The sequence below is a fragment of the Melozone crissalis genome, unplaced genomic scaffold (assembly GCF_028551555.1).
Source record: "Melozone crissalis strain CALT ecotype California unplaced genomic scaffold, PUWL_Pcris_2 ptg000057l_1, whole genome shotgun sequence".
Classification (NCBI taxonomy): domain Eukaryota; kingdom Metazoa; phylum Chordata; class Aves; order Passeriformes; family Passerellidae; genus Melozone; species Melozone crissalis.
This window is the reverse complement of record NW_026535835.1, coordinates 11,258,345-11,285,041: the sequence shown is the minus strand read 5'-3', so window position 1 is coordinate 11,285,041 and position 26,697 is coordinate 11,258,345. Positions and strand designations below refer to the sequence as shown.

At 51.3% G+C, this 26,697-nt stretch overlaps 1 protein-coding gene across 9 annotated transcripts in view; it reads left to right on the top strand.

Moving 5' to 3' along the window:
• The window catches only part of MSI2 (musashi RNA binding protein 2), a 203,363-nt gene that overhangs the window by 126,477 nt on the left and 50,189 nt on the right, over positions 1-26,697 (top strand). For all 9 annotated transcript variants that reach the window (XM_054287387.1, XM_054287386.1, XM_054287383.1 and 6 more), the window contains exon 8: positions 25,398-25,480. In XM_054287387.1, coding sequence (XP_054143362.1) covers positions 25,398-25,480 — 83 coding nt within the window. The remainder of the gene's footprint in view (positions 1-25,397; positions 25,481-26,697) is intronic.

Genomic DNA, 26,697 nt, shown 5'->3' with positions numbered 1-26,697 from the left:
GTTATAATTGACATTTTTATAGATGAGATATAAATATAATTAAGTCACTGCAATTATTTGTTTATCACCATCTCCCTCAAGTCAGGCAAGGTCATGTGCATTTAAAAACTCATCCCCAGGCAGTTTTGAGAAAAGAGTAGTTAAAATATATAGAAATAATTGCCTAATTTGGTCATTTTGAGTGTAGCTTTTCTTGGCAGCAGCCTGGCTGTAGCACTGAACATCCTTAGACGTGCTTGGAGGGAGATTGTGCTTCTGGGAGGACAGGGCTGAGGCAGGGCTGCTCCAGCAGGTTTGACCCACAGCTTTGGGGAGAGCATCCACAGTGATGCTTTTTTAAAATACCAATGCTTTAAGGGCTCTGGATGAGAAGTGTGCCACAGGCTCTAAATGGAGGCAGTGTTATTGTTATTGCTTCCCGAGGTGAGCTGGGCTTTATTCCCCTGCCAGCTGCATCACCTCTGAAATGGGGCTCCAGAGAGTGCCAGGGCTGTGCTGGGCTCCCTCCCTGAAACCCATGCCAGGGACTGGGGCTGGAATAGAGAGTTTAACCCTTGGTGATCTCCTCCAGGGGATCAGGGGAGCAGCAGCTGCCCACAGGCGCTTTGGAGAGATTTTTTTTAAGCAAATATTTGCTTCTGAACTTCACGTGAGGGCTGGAGAGATTCATTAGTTAATATTATTTACCATTTACACACCTATCAGTGAGCACCATCAGTCACACCTGTCTGTTTGGATTACAGCAGTGACATGTGCCATGTTAATATTTTATATGTGTGTGTTTTTAATATTACATCCAGCTTATAAATATTCATTTCTTAAACACATTAACGGCGCTGACGCCTGTGCTCCGTGTCACCAGTTCTCCTCTAGCTGGGGATCCAAACTGGGAGCTGGGGTGGCAGCAGCACGAGGAGAGCTGTCCTGCTTTCAGGGATGGGAGACACTTCCCAGTGCTCCCATTTGGCACCAGTTTGTCCCCCTTGGGCTCTCACCAGGTGTGGGGACTGTGTGTGTCTCACATTGCCTGTGTCCCGCCCAGCTCTCTTTTGTGTTAATGAGCACAAAACAAAAAGGAAAAGCTGCCGATTCTTGGATCCTTCTCCCCTGTCTTTTAATTTCCTGGCCGTGCCTGTGGCTGCTGCTGGGGGCACCTGACATGAGGTGTAAAAATAACCAGAGCCCCCATCGCAGCTCAGAACGGCACACCAGCTCCGGCCACGCTCCTCCAGGAGATGGTGGAACATCTCAGGTGGTTACAGCCGTCCCACCCCTGGCCTCACGCTGCATAATGCCACCTGAGGCTGGCAGTAATTGCCCACTCTGTGCTGTCTGTCAGCCCTTATTGCTTCATTTTGTGCCCATAATGAAAATTCCATCCAGGGGAGGAGACGAGCGAGCAGCTGCCCCAAGGAGGAGATGTCTGAAGGAGGGGAGAGGCTCCACCCGAGCAGCACGCAGGAAGGTCTGGTCTCTTCAGGAAACGTAAAGTGAGGGCTGTGCCAGTATTTCTCAAGTTTTCTAGATGATGCTCATGGCTCTGTCACACTTGCAGGGGGTGAGCCTGTGTTAGAGACACCACGGCGTGTGCCCAGCTGAGGCTGCCTTGAGCACTGAGGTCATTCAGTACCAGCCCAGTTTGCCTTCTCACTGTCTCTGTCACTGCCAGCTTGAGTGACAGAGAAATTAGCACAAGTCCCGGAGATCTCTGAGCAGAAAGAAACCCTGAAAGCCACGAATGAATTCTTGCTTGTGAATCTACCCAGCCCCTTTTGCTTCCCGAATGCAGGAGCCAAGTGATTAGCAGGGAGCACTCTGAGCCTTGTGGGACTGTTTGGAAATGTTAATTGAGGAAAGGCCAGAAACAGGAGGGGAACAAAATGCAACATTTCCATAGACGGGCAGTGTGCATACAACAGGCAGAATTAAAATCAGCCTGGTGACCTTGAGGAGAGAGGCAGCTCTCACAGCGTGCCCAAAAATGTGATATGGAAACAGGGGGAGACTCTGCCTCTCTCCCTCCCTGGTGTGTTGGCTCCTTCTGCTGTGGGTCACAGACTGGGCAGGTCCTCTCCAACCTGCACAGGGGGAGCTTTTGTTCTTCACACCCCTGTGCTTTCTGTTGGTTGGGTTTGGTGATGAATCTTTGGGGTTTTTGTGGGGAAGGTGAGGAGGATGCTGCTGAAAGGGGCTGCTTTGTCACCCCACAGCGAGTGTTCTCTGTCAGCTGTGCCCAGTGCTGCTGAAGCCTTGAATTGTACAAGGTCATTGCCATGTGTAAAAGCCTCCTGGTGATCTGTTCAAACAGATAACACATCCCCTATCCCAAAATCTTGAGATTCAGCAGAAACAGAGGTTACGCAGATAATGCTGGGAACGAAGCTTTGCCCCTGAGCCTCTGTCAGAGCAGGCTCCTCCATTTGCTCTCCCCATCCCCACATCCCTGGTGTGGTTTAAGTGTTGGGAGTGTGGGGGGATGCTGATCCAAGCTGTGGGTGCACCTGGGCAGGTACCTGAGCTCAGGTGGGTGCTGTGGCTCCCAGGGTTGTTTGTGCAAGGCAAAAGCTCCAAGTGACTCTGCTGCCAAAGAGGACTTGTCAGGGGGTGGAAATGGAAGATTTCTTTAATTAGTTTGATTAAATGTCCTGGCACGGAGTGATTTTTGCTTATCCTGTATGTTTTTTGTATATATAAGCTAAGTAAGAACATCTGGCACTTTTTTCACTGGATCCGATAGAATAAGTTGAAAAACTGCTTCTTTCAGAAAACTGCAGGTCGGCACATTTGGGTTGTGGGTTTTATCTTTTTAATTTATTGAGTGTTTTCTGGACCAGAAAACTGCCTTCAGCCAGGGTGGTAATTCACAGATTGCTCCCCGTTTTCAAACACCTTCCCAGGTCTGAGAGCTTGCTGAGCTCTGTGCTGTGGGAGGAATCAGGAGTGAGCAGATCCAGGGCCATCAGCCCCCCTCAGACCCCTGTGGGAATGGAGCCCTGTGTTATCCCAGTGCATCCCAGGTCAGATGTGGAATGGGAACGCTGGCTGTGGATCCAGGCTGTGTCTGTGGCCACAGAACCATCTCTCCATGTTCACTCTCACTGGGACCAGTGCCTGCCCTGGTGGTGAAATCTCCCTCCCTGCCCCTTGCAGGAGTCACGCATGAACACACGTGTGCTCCACGCAGAGCCCTGGAAATCAGGGCAGGATCCGCAGGGAGCAGCCTGGCAGGAGAATTCGCTTCCTTGTGGCAGCAAATATTCCCCTGCCAGCTCACGGGGAGCTCAGATGGGCTAAAATCACTTCAAGTCTTGGTGAGGGCTTGGCTTTTGCCATTTCTGTTCCTGTTCTAGCAGCTCTGTTCCCCCTCACCCCAAACCCAAACTGATAAAGAGGTGAAAATATTTGCTTTTGTGCTGCCTGCATGCAATTGCCGGGAAAGGAAAAAGTCAGATTACGGAATTGTGGGGTCTGTTTCCCATTCCCCCACTCCTGGTGGTGTCCCACAGGATTTCCCCCGGCCCTTTGGCCTCGTTCTGCCCCGTGCCATGCAGGGCAGGAGCACAGAGGCTGATCCATTCCTGCCCCTGGGGCTCAGCAGGTTTGGGAGCAGCAGGAGGGTTTGGGAGCTGGGGATGGGCTGCAAACCTGCCCGGGGAAGGAGCAGCTGCAGAGGGAAGATGGGAGCAGCTGTGGGCATGAAATTAGTCATTCTATGAAGAAATGGATTTGATAAATAATAAAACAGTGGTATTAACAACAGATGCTTTCCAGGTCAGATGACTTTGATAAAAGCACCCGACAGCCGTGGGTAATGGTATGAAAAATATGTATCTATATTTATAGATCTATTTATATGAAAAGGCATATAAATAAGTGTGTGTGTATATGCTCTCTGTAAATGTACCTGACATTTTATTTCTGGTTTAAAATGACAGTGGAAGTGTTGCTGCTCCCGTTCTTCACAGGCTTTTGAGACTTGTCAAGAAAACCTGAAATTTGATCAATTCCCCAAGCCCAGAGCTCCCTCCCCTCCTCTCCACAGCACAGGCTCCATTTGTTTTTATATTCATACCTTTTCATTTTGATAACTGTTTTGATTTGTAAAATACTATGCCTTATACAATGTTTCCTTTATGATGATGTAGTGTGCTCTTCTTATCTTTCACCTTAAATCTTTGATAAGAGCGTTTTAAAAATGAAATTGCTACCTGGCACCATCACACACTCCTGGCTGCCTGCCAGCAAAGAGGGAGCTGCTGGAGGGGAGGGGAGAGGAGAGAGGCTCTGGAGAGGCTTCCGAGGATGCAGGGGCTGGGCTGGGATGGAGGAGGATGAGGAGGGGGAGGAAGCAGGGCAGGGGTGACCCTGCCCAGCGCAGGTTTGCAGGGTGCAGCTGCTGCCAGGGTCAGTGCCAGCATCTCTGGCATTCCCCTCTCATCCCTCTGGGTTCTGCATTGCTGCAGGGGCTGTGCCCACAGGGAGCCTGCAGGGCTCACTGCGTTTTCCCCTCGGAGCTCTCAGGCTGAGCTTTGGCCGTGGGATGTTTGGGTAGGGCAGCCCAGCACTGCTGGAGCTTCCTGCACGTCCAAGCAGTTGAAATGGTTTTGGATAACTGCTGGAATGTGATTTATCAGGGGGGACATCAGCAGTGGGAATGTCAGTAAATAGAAGTGTCTGACGTGGCAGGTCATTTTTATTTTAATGTGCTGGATTTAATGAACTCTGGTTGTTGTAATCCATGCAGTGGTGGAATGCATCCATCCCCCTCCTGATGACACTGGTTGCTGCTCTGCCCTTAGTTAGTGCTGTTCTTATGGCAGGAGAACTCTCCCCCTTGCACTCCCAAAGTGCCAGGCTTGGCTGATAAATTGTTAACATTTAACATTCAATACTGTTAGCCATAAATGCAGCTGAACACTTCCCCAGGTCGTTCAAGCATTATAAATTACTATTATTGTTATTATTGTTGTTATTGTTGTTGTTATTATTATTATTATTATTATTATTATTATTATTATTATTATTATTATTATTATTATTATTAATGGGATCTCACGGGAGGGTGTTTGCAGAGGCTGGAGGTGTCCCCAGGTGCTGGGGACGTGGCTGTGGCCATTCCTGCCCTGACACCTTTGTGGGTCCCACATCTGCTCTCAGGTGATTTAACAGCATTTGTGTCCAGCCTAACCCAATCTATCTCACCTCGCTGAAAAGAAAAAAAAAAAAATAATCCTGCATCAAAATTACTGCTTTTGGAACTGTCTTGTCTCTTTTGAGTGGGAACTGGAGACAACTAGACAAGCTTCAATGGAAGCGAATAAAGAAACGTTACTTTGTGAACACAATCTTCTGGTACCAGTCCCTTCTCAACAGCCATTCAATCAAAATGCTAATGGCAAAGGCAACAAGGGAGCGAGGTTATTGTAATCCTAATTGATAGGCTGCAGGGATGGGGTTTGATAAGTGCTGTTGAAGAGATGTTTTTGAAATATGATTCCCTTTAATTACAATGATACTAATAAAAACTGAACAAATGATTTAATGATAGTTTTCTAGGTTGCAGCCCAAAGATTTTTGTTCCAGTTATTTTGGAAGTTGTTTTTTCTTTTTTGAACCAGAAATTATGGAAATCACCTTAAAAATAAAGCCGTAGTGGCAGGTAGTGACTTTATCTCGACTTGCGTGGCTACTTTGCATCAGAATTAATACTGTCACATCTGAAGCTCTTGAATAAGAAATCCAGTCATTTATTTATACAATAGACTTTGCTGAGAGCCCGCAGTTGAAGCCACATTGCATGTAGGAATGCATTTAATATCCAATGCTTATAATAATTAGGATCAATTATGCCAGCCAGGATTTGAAAGTACATTTTGAGGGAGGGGTTTTGCAGCACGGGTTGGGCGGTGTGAGTGGAGATCATTGGCACTCAGCAGCAGAAAGCTCCAAACTTTGCCAGGGCAGCAGCATTTCCCGTGCCCCTGCCGGGTGAGAGCTGTGCCAGTGCTCCCTGTGCTGTGACTTGCATTTGCCTCTGCAAACAGGAGCACAAGCAGGGAGGGGAGATCTGTCCCCGACAGGCAGCCTCTGCCTCAGCTCCTTTTTGATGATTTAATTGATAGCAAAACAAATAATTTTTTGGGGGGGGTGTGTGTGTTTTGCTGTTGTTGGCGTGGGCAGGGGCTCCTGGGACGGGGAGGATGCTCTCTGCTGCCTTTCAATTTGTCAAGCTCTCTCTCAAAGATCTGCCAGAGAAGAAAGGGTAATTAATAGGCTTGAAGTCATTTCCGATGTGTCAGTATTTCTGCCTTGCTTCCAAGTGATAATGTTGGCTGGCTCCAGGCCCCCGGGGAGCCTTCCATCTTATTAACTTGTCTAGGAGAAACAGAGAGTGGGGACAGCTTGGGCCACTGGGTGACATGAAATAAGGATTTGTGCTGCAGCGAGCTGTAAACACGGGGGCCAGCTGAGTAAAAAGTGGAAAGGAGAAAAAAAATAAAGGAAGAAAAAGATATTAAAAAGGCCACTGGTCACAAGTGCAGCTGATGGAGGGGGGATGTGCTTTATTTAGGGCAGCCTGTCCTCAGTTCATGGAGCTGGAGCTGATATTGTGCTGTGTCACCCATGGCCAACTTCAGCAGGACCTAAACTGGGTCCTGGCTCTGTCTGGGTCCCTCTGAGTCCCCTGTGGTCCAGCATGTGGCTCTGCTGCTGGAAATCCTCGTGTCAGACGGGCTGTGGGGTGTTTGTTTGACCCAGAGGTGAGGATGGGAACCTGGGGCTGTCCCGTGGGTTGGGTCCCATCCTGCTGGAAATCCTCGTGTCAGACGGGCTGTGGGTGTAGCATTGTGTGTTTTATACAGGTTTTGTTGTAAAGTTGGTTATATGAGGCTACATGTGGGGTGTTTGTTTGACCCAGAGGTGAGGATGGAGCCTGGGGCTGTCCCATGCCTCGGGTCCCATCCTGCCCTGCATGGCCAGGGCACACAGAGCCAGCACCCCGGGCAGCTCAGGGGCACCAGGGGCTGTGGGGGCTCAGGCTGGGGTGCTGGAAGGGGGCCAGACCCACGGGCTGCTCCGTGTGCTCATGGCTCTGCTCCTTGCCAAGGCTCTTGGCAGCTCCGCGGCGTTTCTCAATCGCGTTTGGGAACTTCGGCGTCAGCCTGGGGACACTGAGGGTGTGGGTGCCTTTGTGGTCAGGAGAACCTCAGGGACTGGGCAGTCCTGATCCCCTGCAGAGCCTGGGGCACTCTGGCCCTTGCACAACGCCCCAGTGGAGCTGGGCAGCAGTGATGAGGTCCCTGGTAGGGAGCAGTGCTGTGCCCCGGGGTCAGAGAGCAGGGAAAGCTCCCCTGGGTGTTCATGGAGTTCAGATCCTGTTCTTGGAGCCCCTCGAGTTGTCCCTGGCCTGGGGAGCTGTGCTTGTGTCTGGGGAGGGGGCTGCAGGAGGGGCTCAGAGCCCTCAGTGGGGCACTGTCACTTCAGGGTCCCTCGGGGCTGCCCACTCTGTCGGGGGAGAAGCTGTGCTGGGGTCTGGTTGGAGGTGCTGGGCTCCAGTTGCCTTTGGCGTCAGTAACAGCTGGCACACAGGCTGGAAAGGGGGACAGGGGCGAGGGCAGAGCCAGGAGGGGCTGTCTGGGGAGTGTGGGTGCAGCTGAGCCCAGCCCAGCCCTGCTGAGGGCTGCAGCCACCGGAGCTCCAGCCTTCATGGCACGTGTGCCCTTCCATCAGGGTGTGCACCCACCTGTGCCCTCACACCAGGGCAGTGCATCCTCAGTTCCTCCTTCTGTGCCTTTCTTGGCTCAGGTTTATGTTCTCCCCCACTGCACCAGTGTGAGAGCGGCTTCAGGAGCCGTTCAGGGGGACGCAGTGGGGACAAACTGTTCCTTTGAGATGGTTTGAAGTGGCAGACCTCGGTGTTTCGGGTCACTGGGAAGGAACAGGATGTCTTTCACGTATTGACAGGTTTTTTGTTCCTTCTCTGTTGTCTGCTGATCTCTCTGCCGTTTGTCCAGCTCACCTCTCCTGTTCCAGAGGAGTTTTTAATGCTGAGCATCCCTGACTGCCTCTTGGCCAGGTGTGAGGTGGCCACGGTGAGGAAGGCAAGGAAGGCACCTCAAAGCTCTTCAGGGATTGAGCCTCTTCACTGGCAGGTTCTTCTCTTCCACTGCAGAGCATGTCTGCCCAGTGGAGTTCCCCTTGCAAGCACTTATTAGGGAAGCTCTGGTATAATCTAATTAAAATTTGGTTTAATATTCTGTGAAAATGAAAACTGAATCCTCCCTGCTTGAAAGAATGACCGTGCATGTATTAGTCCTCTGTTTTGTTGTTGTTGTCGGCTTATTCAAATATTAACACTGCCTGCACGCTCAAAATGATGGTTTGTGTCCATTAGCAGGGCTTAATTCCCAAATTTAATGATGAGTGATACACAGGAGTTGGTGAAAGCTGCTTGCTGGGTATTTTTTATTATGTTTTTTATGCTAATGTTCCTTCCTGGAGGTAAATAAGAGGAGGGATTGCTGGGCAATATTATTACTGTGAAATTAAAATAAAGTCTCATTATTTGAGGATGGAATTTAGTGGCTGAAGGTTTACTCTTCATCTGCAGCTTCATTCTGAGTTCTTCCAGCTAATTACCTGCTGATTAGCTGAGGACAGGCATTGCTCACCTTGGCCTTGAGCATCAGATTATCTCCTGGGCAGGGTGTTGGGGTGGATGTATTTGGTGCATGTGGAGAAGGTACTAGCCTCCAAAAAATAGGCAACAGCAACTTCCCTGCATTTTCTGCTGAGACTTAACTCTTCTTTAGGAAAAAGGTTTTTTGGGAGGGAAAAAAAAATAATTTAAAGCTGGATTTTAGTTAAAAAACACCCAAACAATTTATTCTTGCATTGAAGATGGGAGAATTACCAGAAAGTCAGAAAACCTCCAACTATCTGAATGATTTTTTTCCCTTTCCCCACCTTTCTGAACTTTCTGAAATCAAGTCTTTCTGAACTTGATTTTAAATGTGGAAATATCTCAGTTGCTGATCTGCTGAAGGTTCCCTTCAGTGCCCAGCAGAGAGGCTGCTCTGTGTGTGTCTCCTGTGGGCAGAAGATAACTTTAAAAAGCACAGTGTTTATCTGGAGAGAGCCACGGGATGGATCACCCAAAGCTTGCTCTGCACAGGGAGCGGGGATGGGAGGATCTGCCAGGAAATGTGTTGGGAAACCCCCTGAGAGCAGATGTGGGGATTGCAGAGTCTCTGTTGGATGTCCAGGCTCTTTCCCAGGCTGGGCAGGGCAGGCAGAGCCAGCGCACCCTGCTCGCTCCTGCTTTTGGAGGGGACAGGGCACCGTGAGTGCTCTGTTGGGGTGGCAGCTCAAACAAGGGCGGTGTGCAGGGTTTGGAAGGAGAGCCCTTGTTCTGGAGAGTTTAAAGGGAATGTTGAAATGATGAAAACAGCCAACAGCTGCTCTCACACCAGTTTCCAGGCTCACACAGCTGACCGCAGATGGTTTTGGTGTGTGCCACCGGCGTGCCCAGCCAGAGCAGTGGCGTGCAGGCACCTCTGGGGCTGTGTTATTTCCCAGTCCCTCTGCACTCCAGGGATGGGAAACACTGCAGCCCCCAGAGCTGCAAATCTCCCACCCTAGGATGGCTGGGTGGTGTCAGGCAGGTGCCAGCCCCACCGGGCTGGAAGCACAATCCCATCACGAAGCAGATCGAGACATGAAGCCTTTAAAGGCGTGTGCTGGATGTGTCATATCACAAGGGCTTGCTGTGCCTGCTGATAAGGATCAGCCACACGTTATCTGTGCCTCCTCCTGTACATTTCTTACAAGCTGATAAACTTTGAGCTGGATGGGAACCAAGTGTGCCACGTCTGGAGCGGGGCTGGAATGGCTGCCCGGGGGCTGATAACGGGGTGATAACAGCACCTGCTGTTCCAGAGCATCCTCAGCCCCTCTGTCCGGGGCTGGTGGGCTCCAGGTGCTGCAGTGGCCTGCCAGCCCAGCCCTGCTCCACAGCCAGCTAGCCACAGTGAGCAGCAGAACAGGTAAATCCCAGAGAGGGTCAGTGTTTCAGCAGGGGGATACCTCGCTTCACTTGGCATTTCAGTCTCCTCCAGCACCAGCTTGGAATAAGCACTTTTTTAGTGCGTGGTGATTTATTTTGTTAAAAACCAAAGCATTATTCATAATTGTGGAGTTTTATGAGAGTATCCATAGCAGTGTTCTCCCTGTGGTTGGCTGTGGGAGCTGGGATAATATTTGAGCAAGGGCCCTGGGGAAAGGACGCGCTCACATTCGGCGCGGGCTCAGCCTATTGAGCTGGGGTATAATTACCTCTATTCAGCACCACTGCTCCAGTTATCAGCCAGCGTCAGGGGCAAGGCCAGAGCCTCAGAGTGACACACATTGTTAGAGAACATCAAACTTTTTTAATGCAGTTAATGATCCTCAGCTATAAATAGCCTGTTCCTGGTGACTGGCACTCAGGGTTTGTGCTGAGCCGCACGGTGCTGTGGTTTGTTGGGGTTTCTTTTCTCCTTCCACTCATACTGTAGGTCCTTCCACCCAAAAGCTTTACAAACAGGGTAAATACCCCTTTCTGGGTCGGGAGGTGAAGGTCCTGCCAGGCAGGAATATGAGGTGGGAGGCTGGCAGCTTCATCCTCTGGTCCTTTTGACCCTTGTTCTCCAGAATGGGGATGGCTCCTTTGGGGCTCCCACCTCTGCCATGCCACTGAGTAATCCTCTGGAATGGTGAGACAGGCAGCTTTCTTGTATGCTGTGCCCCAAAATTTCCTTTGCCCTCTCTCCAGTTAAATACGACTGTAGGTTCGTGGAGGAGAGTTTGGAGATGGGAGACTCTGCCTTCGAAACAAGGAGGGCTTGGTCCAGACGAGCCCTGCTCTGACCCAGTAAATCCTGAGCAAGTGTCAATCTGCTGGGGCAGTGGTCTGCAGGAGGCCTGGCCAGAGCATTTCTCTGTGCTCAGGCTGCATCACGAGCAGTTCTGCTCCCTGGGAGTGCACGGATCCCTGTGGGTTGCTTTACCCTTTACAGAACGGGATCTGAACAGCCAGGCAGTCTGAGAGCGGCACTTGAGAGCTCGGAGTGCTCAGACACGCTGAGCCTGTGGCTGGAGGCAGGGTGTGGGGCTGGCATGGGGCATCAGGCCCAGCTCTAGAGGGCTCCTAGCCAGCAGCCCTGCTCACTGTCCCAGCAGAACAGTGCCAAAGCCCCAAGCCCTGCCCTGCCTCCTGAGCCGGAGCGCAGCGGAGGAGCGGCCACGGTGAGATCTGCCACAGCTTTGTTCTGCACAGCCTGCAGGGACCAGGGAAAGGTCATCTCACACACACCGCTCCTCCACAGAGAGCTCTTTGTCTGCTCCGAAAGCAGCAAGCAGGGGGGGTTCTCATGGAATGCCTCCCCCTGCCCCCCTGTTCCCAGCCCAGGTCAGGATCCACGCCGGATCCGCGAGCTTTGGCTGCTCTTTGGGGTCTGGCTTTGCTCTGGCACCTGGGCACGAGCCCAGGCATGGAGCTGGAGGGCTGGGCACTGTGAGAACACCCCGGGGAAGGCTCAGGGTGTGTAATTAGTTCCCTGTTTCCCCTGCTGTGGCTGCTGCTCCTGGCGCTTTTGTTTTTAAGGATAAAGATTTCAGCGTTTTCCCCGACGGTTTGAACGAAGGTTGAGCGCGGGGGGAAATCCATAAAACAATGTCACCAAAACACAGGGAGGAGAGGGAAGCTTTAATAAAGCTTTGCTGGGCCTGTGCACCTGGGACTGGGGCTGGAAGGAGGCGCTGCAGAAGGTCACCTCTGAAGGTGGAGGGTGGCAGAGCAGCGTGGCTGTGCTCCGGGGAGCTTGGGCAGGAGCCCATCCATCCCTGGGGTTTGCTCAGCCCGTCCTGCAGCTCTGATCCCCTGGCATCCTGGGCTGGGCACAGCTGGGGAAGGTGCTTGTGCCTTGGTGGGACAGGGATGGATGGATGGATGGATGGATGGATGGATGGATGGATGGATGGATGGATGGATGGATGGATGGATGGGAGGCAATTCGAAAGGAGCCCTTCACAGCAGAGAGGGCTGGAGCTGTCACAGGGAGTCAGAAGAAAAGGGTGAGGCACTCAGTGATAGCAAATCATGGATTTTGGATGGCTCAGCAGAGAAAGTCCCTCTCTTCTTACCTCATCTGTCTGTGCATGGTCCTGAAAAGTGGCTGCAGAGGAAGGGAAGCACCTGCTGTATCTGAGGGGCATTGAGAAGCCTATTTTAGATGTGATACTTTAAAATTTAGATGTCATTATTAGCAAAGGGCTCTGGGTTTTGTGCTTGTCTTAGCCTTGTTTTCCTTCTCCTTTCCCAGCAGATCCCTTTTACAGAGCTGCTCTGCTCTGTGTGGTCCCTATTAAAAGTTTCCTTTCCCAGGGTGATTCTGCTCCTTTGTTGCATCTGGTTCCTGAACACTTTATACTATCAAACAGCAAAACTGCTTTTATTGATGCAGCAAAGAACAATGGGATTTCTCCAGCAGTGCTCCCAAAATACACTTGTGGCTTTTTTTTTTCTTTTTTTTTTTTTTTTATTGCTGGCTTCCAACAGTGGAAAAAATGATGAAGATCTGTTAGGTTTACTCTGGTCACTTCAATGGGAGGTTGGTAATATCCACAAAGGGCTCCATAAATGGATTATGTCCCGTGCTGTGGCAGGGCTGCCCAGACAGGCCCTGGGAGAGCAGAAACATCCTCAGTTTTGTGGGTGCTGGGCTCGTGGGGGTCACAGGAGGGTGGTGGGCAGGTTGGACAAGGACTGATGGGCAGGGTGGGCAGGGGCTGCTGGCCCCAAGCCCTGCACAGCTCCTGGGGTCCCCTCCTCAGCACTGCACACGCAGGGACACACTCCCCAGGATGTCTGGATTCAGGTTTTCCGTGGGAACAGGTGTCAGGGTAAGTGTGTCTGCCATACAAAACGAAATTATGCCACGTTTAAAATGCGATGTGTGCGTTTTAGCGGCCGCTGTCAGCCTTTGCCCCTGGACATGTGTAAAATGTGATCACTCCTGACTGTCTGGAGCTGTTCCTGTGGAAGCAAGTCTGTTTGCCCTGTTTCAGGGGAGGAGTGTGGAGCTTGGGGTGGCTGCTGGGGCCAGGAGCACCTCTGGAGTTAATGAGGAGCCCCTGTGACAGCTACAGGCAGTGCACAGGGCTCTGAGCAGCCTTGTGAAGGTGTCCTGCCCTTGGCTGCAGCTTGCAATGGGACGAGCTTCAAGGTCCCTGCCAACCCAGCCCAATCACAGAATCTGTGAGTCTGTGTCACCTCACTTCACCTGTGCTCCTGGACTAAAATCAGGCTTTCATTAAAAGGTGTTTTCCTCCACCTCGTGTATTTCTGTCAGAGCTTTCTGGGAGCACACACCCGAGCAGTTTGAAGTTTTTTCTTGTTCTCAGCCCCTGCTCGGGGGAGAGCTGGGTCAGCATTTGCAGGGGTGTTTGAAGCTGTATCCCACACCTTCCACGGTGCTGGGAGCTGGTGTCCAGGAATAGCTGAGCAAATGCTTTGCTCTTTACTTGTGTGTCCAGAGGAACAAGTGGTGTGTGCATTCAGAGCATCTGTCCTGGCCAGGCTCTCTCCCTGCCAGCAGCGTGCATTGTTTGCTCAGGCAAATGCTGATGTGGTGTGTGAGCAGCAGGGATGGAGCCCCGGCCAGGGATATTGATAATGCCCAGGAATGCTGTGTGCTGCTGAAGTTCCAGCCCAGAGGGTCATACTGCACAGCTCAGAGGGATCAGCTTAACCTGAGGCTAAGCTGCTCATTTTTGCTGGTATTTCCCTTGACCCCAGTCAATTATTTCAATTCCTTGAATAGTTTTTTGTTGTTTGGAGCCTGGTTTGTTGCTCCTTTGCACTGTGATGTATGGAGCGAGCAGGGCAATGGGCAGTCCGTGCTCTCCTGCCCAGGCAGGGCTGGCAGAGCCCTGGGATGCACCCAGGGAGGGCAGGATCCATGCAGAGCTACAGGACAGCGTGTCAGGGGGTGTGGGGATGCAGAGCAGCATCTCACCTGGGCAGGGATGCATCCAGGGAGCTGGGATCCATGCAGGCTGCAGGACAGCGTGTCAGGGGGTGTGGGGATGCAGAGCAGCATCTCACCTGGGCAGGGATGCACCCAGGGAGCTGGGATCCATGCAGAGCTGCAGGACAGCGTGTCAGGGGATGTGGGGACTGCAGAGCAGCATCTCACCTGGGCAGGGATGCACCCAGGGAGCTGGGATCCATGCAGGCTGCAGGACAGCGTGTCAGGGGGTGTGGGTGCAGCGTTTCACCTGGGCAGGGATGCACCCAGGGAGGGTGGGATCCATGCAGAGCTGCAGGACAGCGTGTCAGGGGGTGTGGGGATGCAGAGCAGCATCTCACCTGGGCAGGGATGCAGATCAGCAGTAAAGCACAGAGAGGAGAAGCGCTGGTGAGGATGGGGGGCTCGCTGCCCTCCATGGGGGTGCACCTGGAGGACGGGCCCCCCTTGTTGACTGAGTGAGTTTGAGCCGGTGATGCCAGGGCTGCACAGTGTCACACTGGCAGCCCCAGTGGGGAGCAGGGGGTGTCCCTGCTGGGTGGGTGCTGTGCCTGGGCACTCAGTGACAGCTCCAGCAGCCCGTGCAGGAGCCCCTGCTCGCCTGCCCGTTCATCTTGTGGCGCTGTGTGTTACTGAGGGAAGGGCACCTGGCTGCTCCCAGCAAAGTGCCCGTGCAGCGTGCAGCGTGCAGGAGGGCTCTGTGAGCTCTGCTGGCAGCCCAGGGCTCTGTGTGAGTGTTCTGGGGGGGCTGTGCCCAGCCCTGAGCTGCCTCTGCAGCATCCAGGTGGGCAGGAGTCACCTTGAGCGAGCTGCTGGGGACGTTCCCCCTGCAGAGTCACTCTGGAGATGCCTCATTTCTCTGGGGCACCCCAGAATCCACCATGGGGGGGTGGAATTGCAGCAGCACAGGCACGGGGAGGGTTCTGGGCCTGGCAGGTGCCTGGAGAGGAGCAGCAGCAGTGGCAGATTTTGGCCTTGTTTCCCCATCATTTAGCTGCCTCGTGCTTCTCACCCACTTGCTGAAATCAAGCAGAATTTTAAAAAAATTATTTTAATTGAAATCTGAATTTTATAATAATGTTAATTTTTACATGTAAATAATATTTAATAATTTTATAATAATTCTAATTAAAATTTCAGTTTGGGGAGAATGGTCAGCTCCAGGGACACAGAGGCTCAGGAGGTGAAGCATGGCCCCGTCACCGACCAGGGGACACTGATTGCTGGTGCCTTTTGGTGCCTTAGAAACTGGAGCATTGCTGGGACGTGGCACAGATGGACATAGATGGGGGCAGGCTGGGGGTCTGTCCCTCCCAGCCTCCCCATATCAGGCACCCACAAATGCCCCAGTGCAGCTGGGCACATGTTGTCCCCCCTCTTTGTCACAGAAAAGACAGCTCTGGGCTCTTGATTGCAGAGCAGACAGCTCTGGGAAAGAATACTTGCACTTTTTAATAACCTATTTCTATAATTGAAGGATTTCAGATTTCTTTTGTAAGAGCAAGCGCCTGCTTAAACATGGAGACAAATACAACCAATAATATGTACTTGAAATTTAATGCAGGCTAATTCATTTTGGCACAGTCCCAGATATGCTGATTAAATGGCCTGTGAAGTGCTACAATATCTTGATAATGTACATTCCACATTTGATTATATAATCAATTATGTTGCACCTAATAACATTTAAAATTAGTGGAAAAGCTGTGAGCAGATTGTATCAGGTGCAGAGTGGGTCTTGGGCAGCTTTAAAAAAACTTCTGCCAGAAGGAGCAGGCGTAGATGGATCTTCAAATACTGTTCTTCAGGAAGCCAGAGACTTGATAAAACTCCTAAATTTTATCAAGTTAATTTAGTGACTTTAAATTTTGTTAATTTAGTGAGTTGATTTAGAATAAAATAAGCTGTCTGCTGCTCCCCTGGTTTGCTGCTGGCAAAGGGACTCATATTTTCTATCTAGAGCTGACCTTGCACCCCGTGTTCGGAGCAGCCCTGGTGGTCAGACCCAGAGCTCAGCTCTGCCCGTGGGGCTTTTCCTGCAGAAAAGGGGAACCAGAGCTCCCCTTGCCTGGCTCTTCCCTGCTGGGGATCCTGAGTGTCCATTGCTGTTCCTCCATCACGTGTGACATTTTGCTGGTTCCAGCTGTGGCACTCCCTGCTCCAGAGGGACCCTCAGCTGGGTGATCGCTGTCATGGGCAGCCTGAGCTGGAGCCTGGAGCAGCCAGGACCATTTGGCAAATGACTGTCATTCCTTTGGGGGAGAGTGAGTGCTTTTTGGGTGACTGGCAATGGCAGGTTAGGGGAATTTGGCCTGGCTTTTATGGCCCTCCAGTAGGAGAGGGTTGATGGGAAACAAATGTGTTATGGCCCCAGACAAGCTGTTGCTCCATTTTTTGTTCTGTTTAAAGCAGCACTATCAACCAGTTGGAATATAGGCTTGGAGTATCGCAGGGAGTAATCTAATTAGTATGAAGTCAATTCACTAGTTCCTTTTGTATCTCGTGATTAAATAAGTGGGAAAATGGCTTGAAAATTAGGTGCTAGAACAACCCAATTACATTTCTGTAGCTTTTTGTATTCAATTTCATAAACAATTTTGCTCTTCGCTGGTTAATCAGTGAATGCCTTTTTCCAGTTTGAAAAGCACTTTTGAAATTATAATGCAATTAAATTGTGTGTGGATGTTCTGGCATAGCGAGCGCGGGGCTGGGGGCCTGGCAGCCAGCCACGCTCTACCTTGACAGTAATGAGTTCCCGAGCTGGCAGCTCGCTGGTGTCATTCATGATGTTGTCCAGGCTGGGATGTGAGAGAGGCTCAGCGAGCTCATCCCCTGTGCCAGCAGCACCCAGAGGTTCCTCACTGGGCTCCAGAGCAGCTGCCTCTGTGCTTTTGCCTTTTTTTACCCTATTTTTGATTCTCCTCACTCTATGAGCCTTTGCAAGACTGGGGGTTGGAGGGGGATGTGGGGGGTTAAGTGTTGTTGTCCTAGCGCTGAGAAGGAGAGCACCTCAATGTCCTGCTACCAGAGGATCACAGGATGGGGTTTGGGGTGGAAGGGACCTTAAGGCTCACCCAGTGAGAGTTTCAGTGCTTGCTGTTTGTGCTGTCTCCTGGGGAAGGGTGACCAAGCCTGCCTGATCCCAGGGTTTACAGCCCAGCAGCACAAGGGGAGAGGCAGAGAGCTGTGTTAAGAGAAAAAGAAATAGTGCTGGAAATAATGACTTGCTTGGCAGGTTTTAACAAGTTCAGTAATGGTATTAGGTGCCCTTGGCTCAAGATAGTAACCTCCTCTTAAATGATCATTACCTGGCTAATAAAGAGCTCGGAGCGGGTCATTACAGCTTAATTGAGACGTAGCATCCTGTTTGCTTTGCGCAGCGTGCCCATCTCTCAGGCTGTTGGATCTATTGCCGGGATGCGGGGTTGGGATGTGGGATTGCTTGGGTTTCACACATGGGGGTGTCCCCCAGCCATCCCAGGTGTGCCCTCCCACCCTCACCTGGGGAGCAGGAGCAGCTCTGAGCTCTGAGTGACACAGCCAGGCAGGATGGGCAGGAGGGGGGGTGCAGCCTGTGCCCCCCACACTGTCCCAGCCCCTGCTCCCCCCAATGAGCCCTTGTGCTTCTCTCACCCCATTAGCAGCAAGTTTCATGTGCAAATAATTGCAATAGCCAACCCCCACACGTTATTAATATTTTGAAGGCATCTCTTTGATAAGCCCATCTTTTCAGCCAATTTCCTATTTCTTGGGAAAGCAAAGCATCTTTCCTCCCAGTTTTGTAAATCTGTTGTTAAAAAGAAGAAAAGGAAATGGAAAAAAGGATCCCCCCCCTCCAAACCCTGACACCAGGCTGGGTTCTGTGCTGCCTTTGTCAGCCCTGGATGGAATTATGCATCATGAATAAAAACTGCTGTCAACATGCATTGGGTTCGAAACATTAGAGCATATGGTATGTGATTATCTGTATTGTCAAATGCAATAAAGCGAATTTGGATATAATAAAAAATGTAATATTTTAGAAATTTGGTAATAAACTGCGGAGGAATTGACAGGCAGGGAATATCTGATGCCTGTGGGCAAACAGATAAAGATGGCAGGACGTGGCCCTCGGTGGCCGAGGCAGCACCAGGGGCTGGATTTCCTGATGGGAGCCTGGCTGGGCTGACTGGCACCCAGGGTGGTGCCCTTTGTCCCTCCTGGCTGCCAGAACCTGCAGGTCTCACTGATGAATAGACAGAAGCACAAGGTTCCCATTCTGGTTGGAGGTGGGCTAATTGGATTTTACAGATACTTGGGTTTTCTTCTCTGATAGCAGAAGGACACCTGTTGGAGTCTGCTGTGTTCTCCCACCCAGCAGCATTTCCCTACTGTTGGCTCCTTATGAGGCTGGGAAATCTGTACCTGAATAACAGGGAGCAGTGAAAGGCTGTGAGGGTGGGCTGCTCCCAGATAGTGAGGAAAAAGGGAAGGTGGAGATAATTTTCTCCTGCAGGAGCTCCCAGTCCAGGCTGAGCTTTAATCCCCGGGCTGCTGACAGATCTGTGACACGGACGTCCCAGCAGAGAGAGGCTGAACTGGGAGCAAACTTCAGGGCCTGCTGTGTAGAGAATTCTGATGGAAAAGTGCAGGTGTATCACACGTACCTGCAATTTTTCTTAGGTCACTGCTAATGCTTCTAAATGATCTGCGAGCGCATTAATCGTTTCTGTTAATTAACAATATGATAAAAGTGGCATTTAGTAAGCTCAGCGTAGTGTGCGTCTCAGTCATTATGTACTCAGCGCTTAGGTTTGATTTCAGAACGTTAATAAAATAAATTTTTAATGAAGGTTTGTTGTTATGAAAGATTTATCACCAGGAGTTGAGGCGCTGCTGCCCGAGCGGGGTCTGTGACGGGCACGGGGTCCCTGGCTGCTCCTGCCCTGAGAGGGGCTGGGACCCCAGCCCAGCCCTCCTGGTGCCCTTGGCACCTGGGAACCTTTGCTCAGAGCTGAGAGAGGGGGACAGGTCCCTGTGTCATTCATCACCCATCCCATGGCTGCCTGGTGCCCCTTGGCACCTGGAACCTTTGCTCAGAGCTGAGAGAGGGGGACAGGTCCCTGTGTCATTCATCACCCCATCCCATGGCTGCCTGGTGCCCCTTGGCACCTGGAACCTTTGCTGAGAATGGCTCATTGGGGACAGGGACAGGTCCCTGTGTCATTCATCACCCCATCCCAGCCCTGCCCTGCCTGGTGCCCCTTGGCACCTGGGAACCTTTGCTGAGAGTGGCTCATTGGGGACAGGGACAGGTCCCGTGTCCTTCATCCTCCCCTGGGGAAAATCCCTCCCCAGAGCTGCTTTGGGTGGACTGTGCTCCGTTTCACCCCAAGGTGCTTTCTCCTGTTTGTGAGCAGTTCTCACTTTATTAAATGCCACACAGCCATGGGGGGAAGGAGCGAGGAGCTGAGCCTTGCAGCTTTCCAGGCAGAAACAGAGGAGGATCCTGGTGCTGCCCTTTGTCCAGCTGTGCCTGAGCAGGGCTGGCCTCACTGAGCTGCTCATTTCATTCTGAGAATTCACTCTCCTGTTAGGGAGAATTTACTGGCACTTTAAACAGGTGTCTGTGTCTGCCAGGAGAGCCTGCCTGTGCCCCATACCCGAGGTGTGCATTAACACCAGTGGATGTACAGGCAGATCATGTCCTGGTGGGTGTCAGCCCCAGCACATGCTGCAGGTAAGTGAGGATATTTTCCATCCTAGAGCACAGGTTTTAACATCATATTTATTGCCCTTCCATCTGCTGGTCTGGTTATCACAAGGGTGAGGTGAGATCCTGGTGCTGCCTCCAGGTGTGCTCACCTGTGTGCCCAGCAAGCCCTCCTTGGAGATGAGCTGAAATCTGAGGTGTGTGTCTCAGGTGATGGCTGTGTTCCCTGGGTGTGCAAACTGCTCCTTTGGAAACCAGAACCTCTCCTTCCTTCCTTCCTTCCGTGTGTTTGCAGCACAGGAAATTGGAATAGTAGGAAATAACAGCTTTTGTCAGCTTCTGTCCTAGGCAGGCAAGGAAGCGAGGGGGATGCAGAGCACGGGGAATATTTAAGTGATTCTCCAAAGGCACCGCAAAGGGAGCTGGCAAAGTCAGGGCTGGGTTTCCACGTCCTGGCTGTTGGGTTCTGGGGCTGAGCAATGAGTGGCTTGTCCCTGACACAGGATTGAACCCCCAGCTCCCCATTCCCAGACTCTGGTAATGATAGCAGTTAAAAACATCCATGGTTCACTGTCTTCTGGGTAATTAAAGTGTCCTGTCCCCTCTCTCATCTGTGTGTTCTGTTCATCTGCAAAGACAACATTTGGTGATCACAGATCTTGGTGTCACATCCCCCACCTGCCAGTTTATGTTTATTATTATTATTATTATTATTATTATTATTATTATTATTATTATTATTATTATAAGACAGCCTGGCAGGCTGGGAGCTTACTAAGGAACTTTTTCCTCTCTGATTACAAGGGATGTGTGAATAAAGTAGAATGGTATTGATTCACACCAATCTATGCATCGACTGTGTGGGAGCCACTTGCAATTCCCAGCAGCACCAGAAAGCTTTGCAACAGGGAGAAATATGACCAGGCAAGTTGAGAAAATAAATTAAACTAGTGTCAACTTTTCTTGTTTCTTCCCTCATTATTAATGGATGGAATGGGGCTCGTTTATCAAGAAGAGGAAAAATTAATTGACACGGGCTTTAATGTTATTATGCCTGGCTTGTCTGGTCACATTTCTTCATTTTTAATTTTTTTTTACTTTTGAAAGGCATTTTATTACCTTTCACAGGACCAGCTGCCAAAACTATGGGCATAAACAAGGAAGCAGGTGCATAAATAATACCACAGCAGGACTGGACTGCTCTGCATTTCAGTAGCTGAGATGTGAGGAGCAGAGCAGAGGTGGGTGAGCGGGGCAGCCCCAGAGCCCTGGCACCAAGGGGGGCGCAGCCTGAGCTGCTGTTTGCCGATGAAATCAGGCTGGGTGTCCCCATCTGTCAGCACAGCCACTCCTGGCAGCTCCCATGGCAGGGCTGGGGACCCCAGGGACCCCTCCCAGTGCCCAATGGGTGGGGGTCAGGAGCAGGGGGGTCCTGCGGGGCACTCTGTGTCACAGGGGGGCCGGCCCTGCACCCACGAGTGACTCTGGGGTGGTCCTTGCTGAGCAGCAGGAGCCAGGTTTGGGCAGAGCCCTGCTGGTGTGATAGGGCTGTGTAAATCCCCTCCTCTGTCCTCTCCCTGCTCCCATCTCCTGCCCTTGGAGGGACACTTTCCACTGCCCCAAGTTGCTCCAGGCCCTTTCCACCCTCCCAGGGAGGAATTTCAGTGATCTGTGCCTGCAGGTGGAAGTTGGTGTGATAGGGGTGTGCAAATCTCCTCCTTTGTCCTCTCCCTGCTCCTGTCTCCTGCCCTGTTCTTTGGGATTGCTGTGCGGGACAGAAGGGCCCTGTGATCCCCTGGTTCCCAGGATATTTCCAGGAGCTCTGTGGGTGCAGGAGGAGGCTGTCCCAGCTGCAGGCTCACAGCGGTGTGGGCACAGCTCGGGCACAGCAGTGCAGCAGATGGGATTGAGTGAATTGCTGCACATCACCAGGTGGCCTCCAGGCAGCCTGGGACCTAAACCAGGCTCTGGTTGCAGTGTGCTCACCCACCAGGGCATGTTCCAGGTGGCTGGAGAGCCCCTGGGGCTGTGCCTGCCTGGTGAGCTGGGTTTGGGTGCTGGTGGTGATGGAGGTGCTGGACCTGTGGCATTGCTGTGCCCACCAGAGCCCCCCAGGGTTAACCCAGCATTAGCCTGGGTTTAACCTCTGTGGCCTGGGGTGCAATCACCTTGTTTTGCTCGTGGAAAGGCCAGCAGGGTGTGACAGTGAGACCTTTCTGGGTGAGCTGCTCTGGTGTCAGTCACTGTGCAGGCAGTGAGTGCTCGGTGTGTGCAGCCACAGCTGAGATATGGATCACTGTGAGCCAGACCTGGGCTCTGGGGCTGGTGCTGCCAGCCAGGGAAGGGAGATGCATTTCACAGCCCTGGTGTCGTCATCTCAGCTATGTTTTACCAAGTTTGACGTAAAAACTCTCAAGTGATGACAAAAGTGTGAAATGGGGTTGATTAGAGTGTGGAAAAACCCAAAATACAGAGCATGGGAGTCCTGACATTTGGTATCTTCAGTCTGGCTTCTTAATAGTATTTATGGCTTCTGACTGTTCTTTTACAGTGTGTTAATCTGTTTGTGGTTTCAGTCCCTTTCTCTGAGCAGTGTTTGTGTCATTTCTGGAACACCATGGCAGAACCTGCTGTGGAGCCACCTTCCCCCAGGGCAGCTCTGGGGGCTGAACAGGGCTTGGCATCAAAGGAGGCTTTTCACAGAATCCCAGAATGGGATTGGAAAAGACCTCCAGGATCACTGAGTCCAGCTGTGCCTGATGCCCACCTTGTCCCCAGAGCACTCAGTGCCACCTGCAGCCCTTCCTTGGGCACCTCCAGGGATGGGCACTCCAAACCTCCCTGGACAGCCCCTTCCAGCCCTTTCCATGAAGAATTTCTTCCTGAATTCTTCTCTTTTGTGGTGTCAGGGTGTGTTGGAGGACGTGTCCTGCACCACTGGGTGTCAGGTGTCTGGGCTGGCATCACTTGGGTGCCTGTTGGTGCCCATGAACAGCAATGAATGGAGTGGGCTGACTCCTTTGGCAGCAGATGAATGGAGTGGAATAACTCCTCATTCCCAGGAGATTCCAGAGGAGGATTTTTCACCTGAAGGTCACGGATACATGTCTCAGCTTCCTTTAGTGCTGGTGCTTGGCTCAGAGCCTCTCGTTTGGGGCATCTGTTTGCCTCTTACTTTATTTTTCTCCCTCTTCTTTGTCTTTTCTTTTACAGAAAAGATTATTCAAATGAATATTCAGTTTTATTCATTTGAATAAAAAACCCAACCGTTTGACTCTGTTAAATGCTTATCTCTTAAATAGAGCTTGTTAGCTTCCAATAATAGCTTCATTCAGAAGGATGCAGTATAATTTCATTTTAAAACGTGTGCTCCTTGACAACCAGAATCCTATTTCTGTCACCGTTTTCAACAGCCGCCTTTGTTTTGGGTTAATCTTTTCCTTGCACTTTCTGAGAACCAGCTTTTTGTTGACTCTTAGTACCTCTCAGAAGAAATAATTGTCTGTTTAGCCCAGGAAGGTTTCTGAGAGTTTTGGTAATTTAAATATGAGTTTGTATTCATTATGGGAACTAATAAGACCGAGCGTGCGGGGGGATCTTTGTGTGGGTGCAGTTATTAAAAGTTGGATTTGATACCCACAAAGTGGAACAAGGAAAGAATCGCAGAATGGCTGGGTTGGAAGGAACCTCAAAGGTGCTCAAGGCAGGGACACCTTCCACTGTCCCAGGTTGCTCCAGGGGGGAATTTCAGTGATCTGTGCCTGCAGGTGGAAATCCTCTGCTTGCTCCCACTGAGTGTGAGGTGTTGGGCACTGTAGAGGTCACCTCTGCTTTTCCTCTCCAGGCCAGTCTGACCAAGTGCCACAGATCTCTCAGAAACCCACAAATGCCTGCTAACACCTACAGATTGTTATTTTATTGTAAAACCTGGAAATGCAGGAAGCCGGGTGGCCATCTGATTTAATCACACAATTAATTTCTTGATAAACCTGTGCTGAAGCCATATGGAGTGGGATGAGGGTGGGAGTTTTGTTTCAGTCCAGACACGTCCTGAGTGCAGCGGCTTCCTTGGTGTTCGCATATTAGGGCTAATCTCCTAAATTCCCTCTGCCCTCCGTCCTGGCACCGACACCTGACACAAGCTGAAAGAGGAATCCTCAGCTGCAGCACTCGCTAATGAGCTGCTAATGATGAAGATGCGCTGGTGCTGGAGCAATTAATGACTTGTGGCCCCAGCCCGGCCATCTCATCCCTGGTCCGGGCTGTGCTCCCGGCTCTGGGATTGCTGGGATGCCAACCACAAAAATCCCGGGTTTAACTGCACGTCTGTTCGAGGTACGTTTAAATGGACTCATTTAGAAGGCAAATGAAGGACGTGAGTTATGTAAAAAATGCAAGCTGCTGGCAGCTCGAGGTGCAGAGCAGAGCAGGGTGGTGAGCCCGGTGTGCTGTGGATGCCCTGGAGAGGGGCTGGATCCATTCCTGGGGATCCTTCGGGTCTGGAGGGGAATGGGAGCATTCCCCAGGGCTGCAGGCGCTGTGCAGTGCCGGGAGAGCCCGCAGAGCTCACCTGGAAATGCCCTTTGCTCCCCATCCAGAGATTGCACTGTCCCTGTCCCTGTGCTGTGCTTCACCAGGGCACTGCCCTGCAGCTCCCAGTGTGGGATGGAATTCATCCTCTCATTAAAGCCTTTAGGTTTCATTGGCATGATTAGTGTCGATGTTAACTCGTGGAGCCCTCTCCAGCGCACGAACTGGGGGTTTTTCATCAGCCTGAGGTGTTTGTTAAGGCAGGAGCAGGGGGGCTGCCAGACCCCTCCAGTGCACAGCCACAGGCAGGCAGCAGGCATCAAACAGCCCAAGCCGGCCCAAATCCGCTCCTTGAAGCAGCACTGGGCAGAGAGGAACGATTAGATCAGAGCCTGAAGTGTAATGGGTTCCTGGAGGCCTCAGGATGTCCTGATGAGGTATTAGAGGAAGTAATTCAGGAAGAAAGGGACAAATAACCACCTCCGGAGCGGGGCTGGCCCGGCAGCCAGAGCACACACAGCACACAGGGCTGCTCTGTGTTTGGGAGGCGCTGGGGTTCTTCTCCTTGCCAGGGGTAAATGAGGAATCATCCTCTGTCTTCCCGGATTTTTATGGTTTTTGGGTCGTGTAATGAGTCAGCTCTAATGGAGAAGTCCCGTGGAATTAAACAAGAGATGAAATCAATATGGTTCCATAGAAATATAATTGGGTTTTGTAGAGATTGCTCTTAAAAACCTATAAGGTGTAAAGGAAAATACAGCCTTATTGTAGTTTCCGAGCCATCATGTAACTGGGGTGTAACTATCCATTAAATTCTGCAGGATGGATCAAAAAATCCATGAGGAGGTTTTAATTCTCCATTAAATCCTATGGAAGAGCTGGAACAGAGCAGTATTAATTTTCCCTGAGACAATGCTTCTTCCCTCCATTAGGCTGCAATGGGCTCAGGAACAGCTCCATAGGCAGCAGGTGTAGCCACACATGCGTGCTGTTATGGAAGTTTTCCAAAGTCCCAGTGGCTAAATAATGCTTTATTAAAACGAAATTGTTAAATTTAACTAATGTTTTCCTCACCCCCTCCCCTTTTTTGTATCTTTATCAAACAGGATTTGGCTTCGTAACTTTCGAAAACGAAGACGTGGTGGAAAAAGTCTGTGAAATTCATTTCCACGAAATCAATAATAAAATGGTGAGTGCTGGTGCTGATGCTGTGGGGGTGCCAGGGGGCTCTGGGCCCCCCTCCCTGACGTGTGCCATGCCCGGGGATGGTGGGACACCCCTCTGGGAGGGTGCTGGGGGTCAGGGTGCTGAGCTGGGGCACTGCCAGCCCCTGCTGGTCCCCACTGCTCCCCAGAGCAGCGTTTGGCGTCAGAGCCCTTGGGCAGGGCGTGAGTGGAGCTCCAGCCCAGCTGAAGTTGCTCCTCAGTGGCAGGCAGGTCCCAGGTTGTGGGTTGCCCTGAGCCAGATGAAAAGGGGCATTTGTATTTCAATTGCCGCAGTAACTTTGATATTTTCGGCTAAAATATTCTTTTTCCCTTTGTCAAAACATCCTTTGCTTCTCAAATGTGTATTCAGATGTGCATTGTATATCGGTCTGATATGTGTTCACAGACTTTAAATTTAATAATAGAGCTTTTAGTGTGGATAAGATCAAAGCAATCTCCTTGGCATATGCTGGAGGCCTGATTCAATATTTGACTTGCTAATTTTTCCCAGGGCACTGAAATAATATTCCTCATATTGTTGCTCCCTGCAATATGCATCTGAAATAAAAGTGAGGGTCCCCTTGGCCAAGTGCGGGGTGGGTGTGGGCAGGGCTGGGGCAGTGCCCCTGCTCCCGTGGGGAGTCTCTGGCTGCACTTCCCTGGATGCTGTGGATGTGCCTGTCCCACTGCCCCTCCTGCTCTGGGCTCCCCTGCCTGTCCCCCTGAGTGCCTCTGGGCAGGGGGAGCCTCATTCCCTTTGCATGGATCCTAAATGCTGCTGATCTGCCTTAAAACAAAGGGGCAGAACAAACCCCAGCCACCCTCACCCAACAGAGCCAGTGACAAGTCAGAAACAAATGAGAAACAATCCCTAAATGTGAATTTAGGGGTTGTAAATTGGGAGGGAAGAGCTCCCCTCCAGGATTTTCCTGTCCAAGCAGGAGGGCACACTCCATAGGGTTGGTTACTCCCCAGGAGAGGCTTTTCTGTGGAGCAGGGCTCACGAGGGGCCTGGGGAGGTGCAGGGGCAGCAGCAGGTGCCGTGAGCCCCAGGCAGGGTCAGTGTTTGGTGCCTCACAGGCTGGGAAAGCCTCACCTGGGAGGGAGGAACAGCACAGAGCTCCTGGGAGGATTCCTTCCAAGGCTGCCCAGGAAGGGAGCAGGGAGCATGGGACAGGGTGAAAACACTCCAGGAACGTAA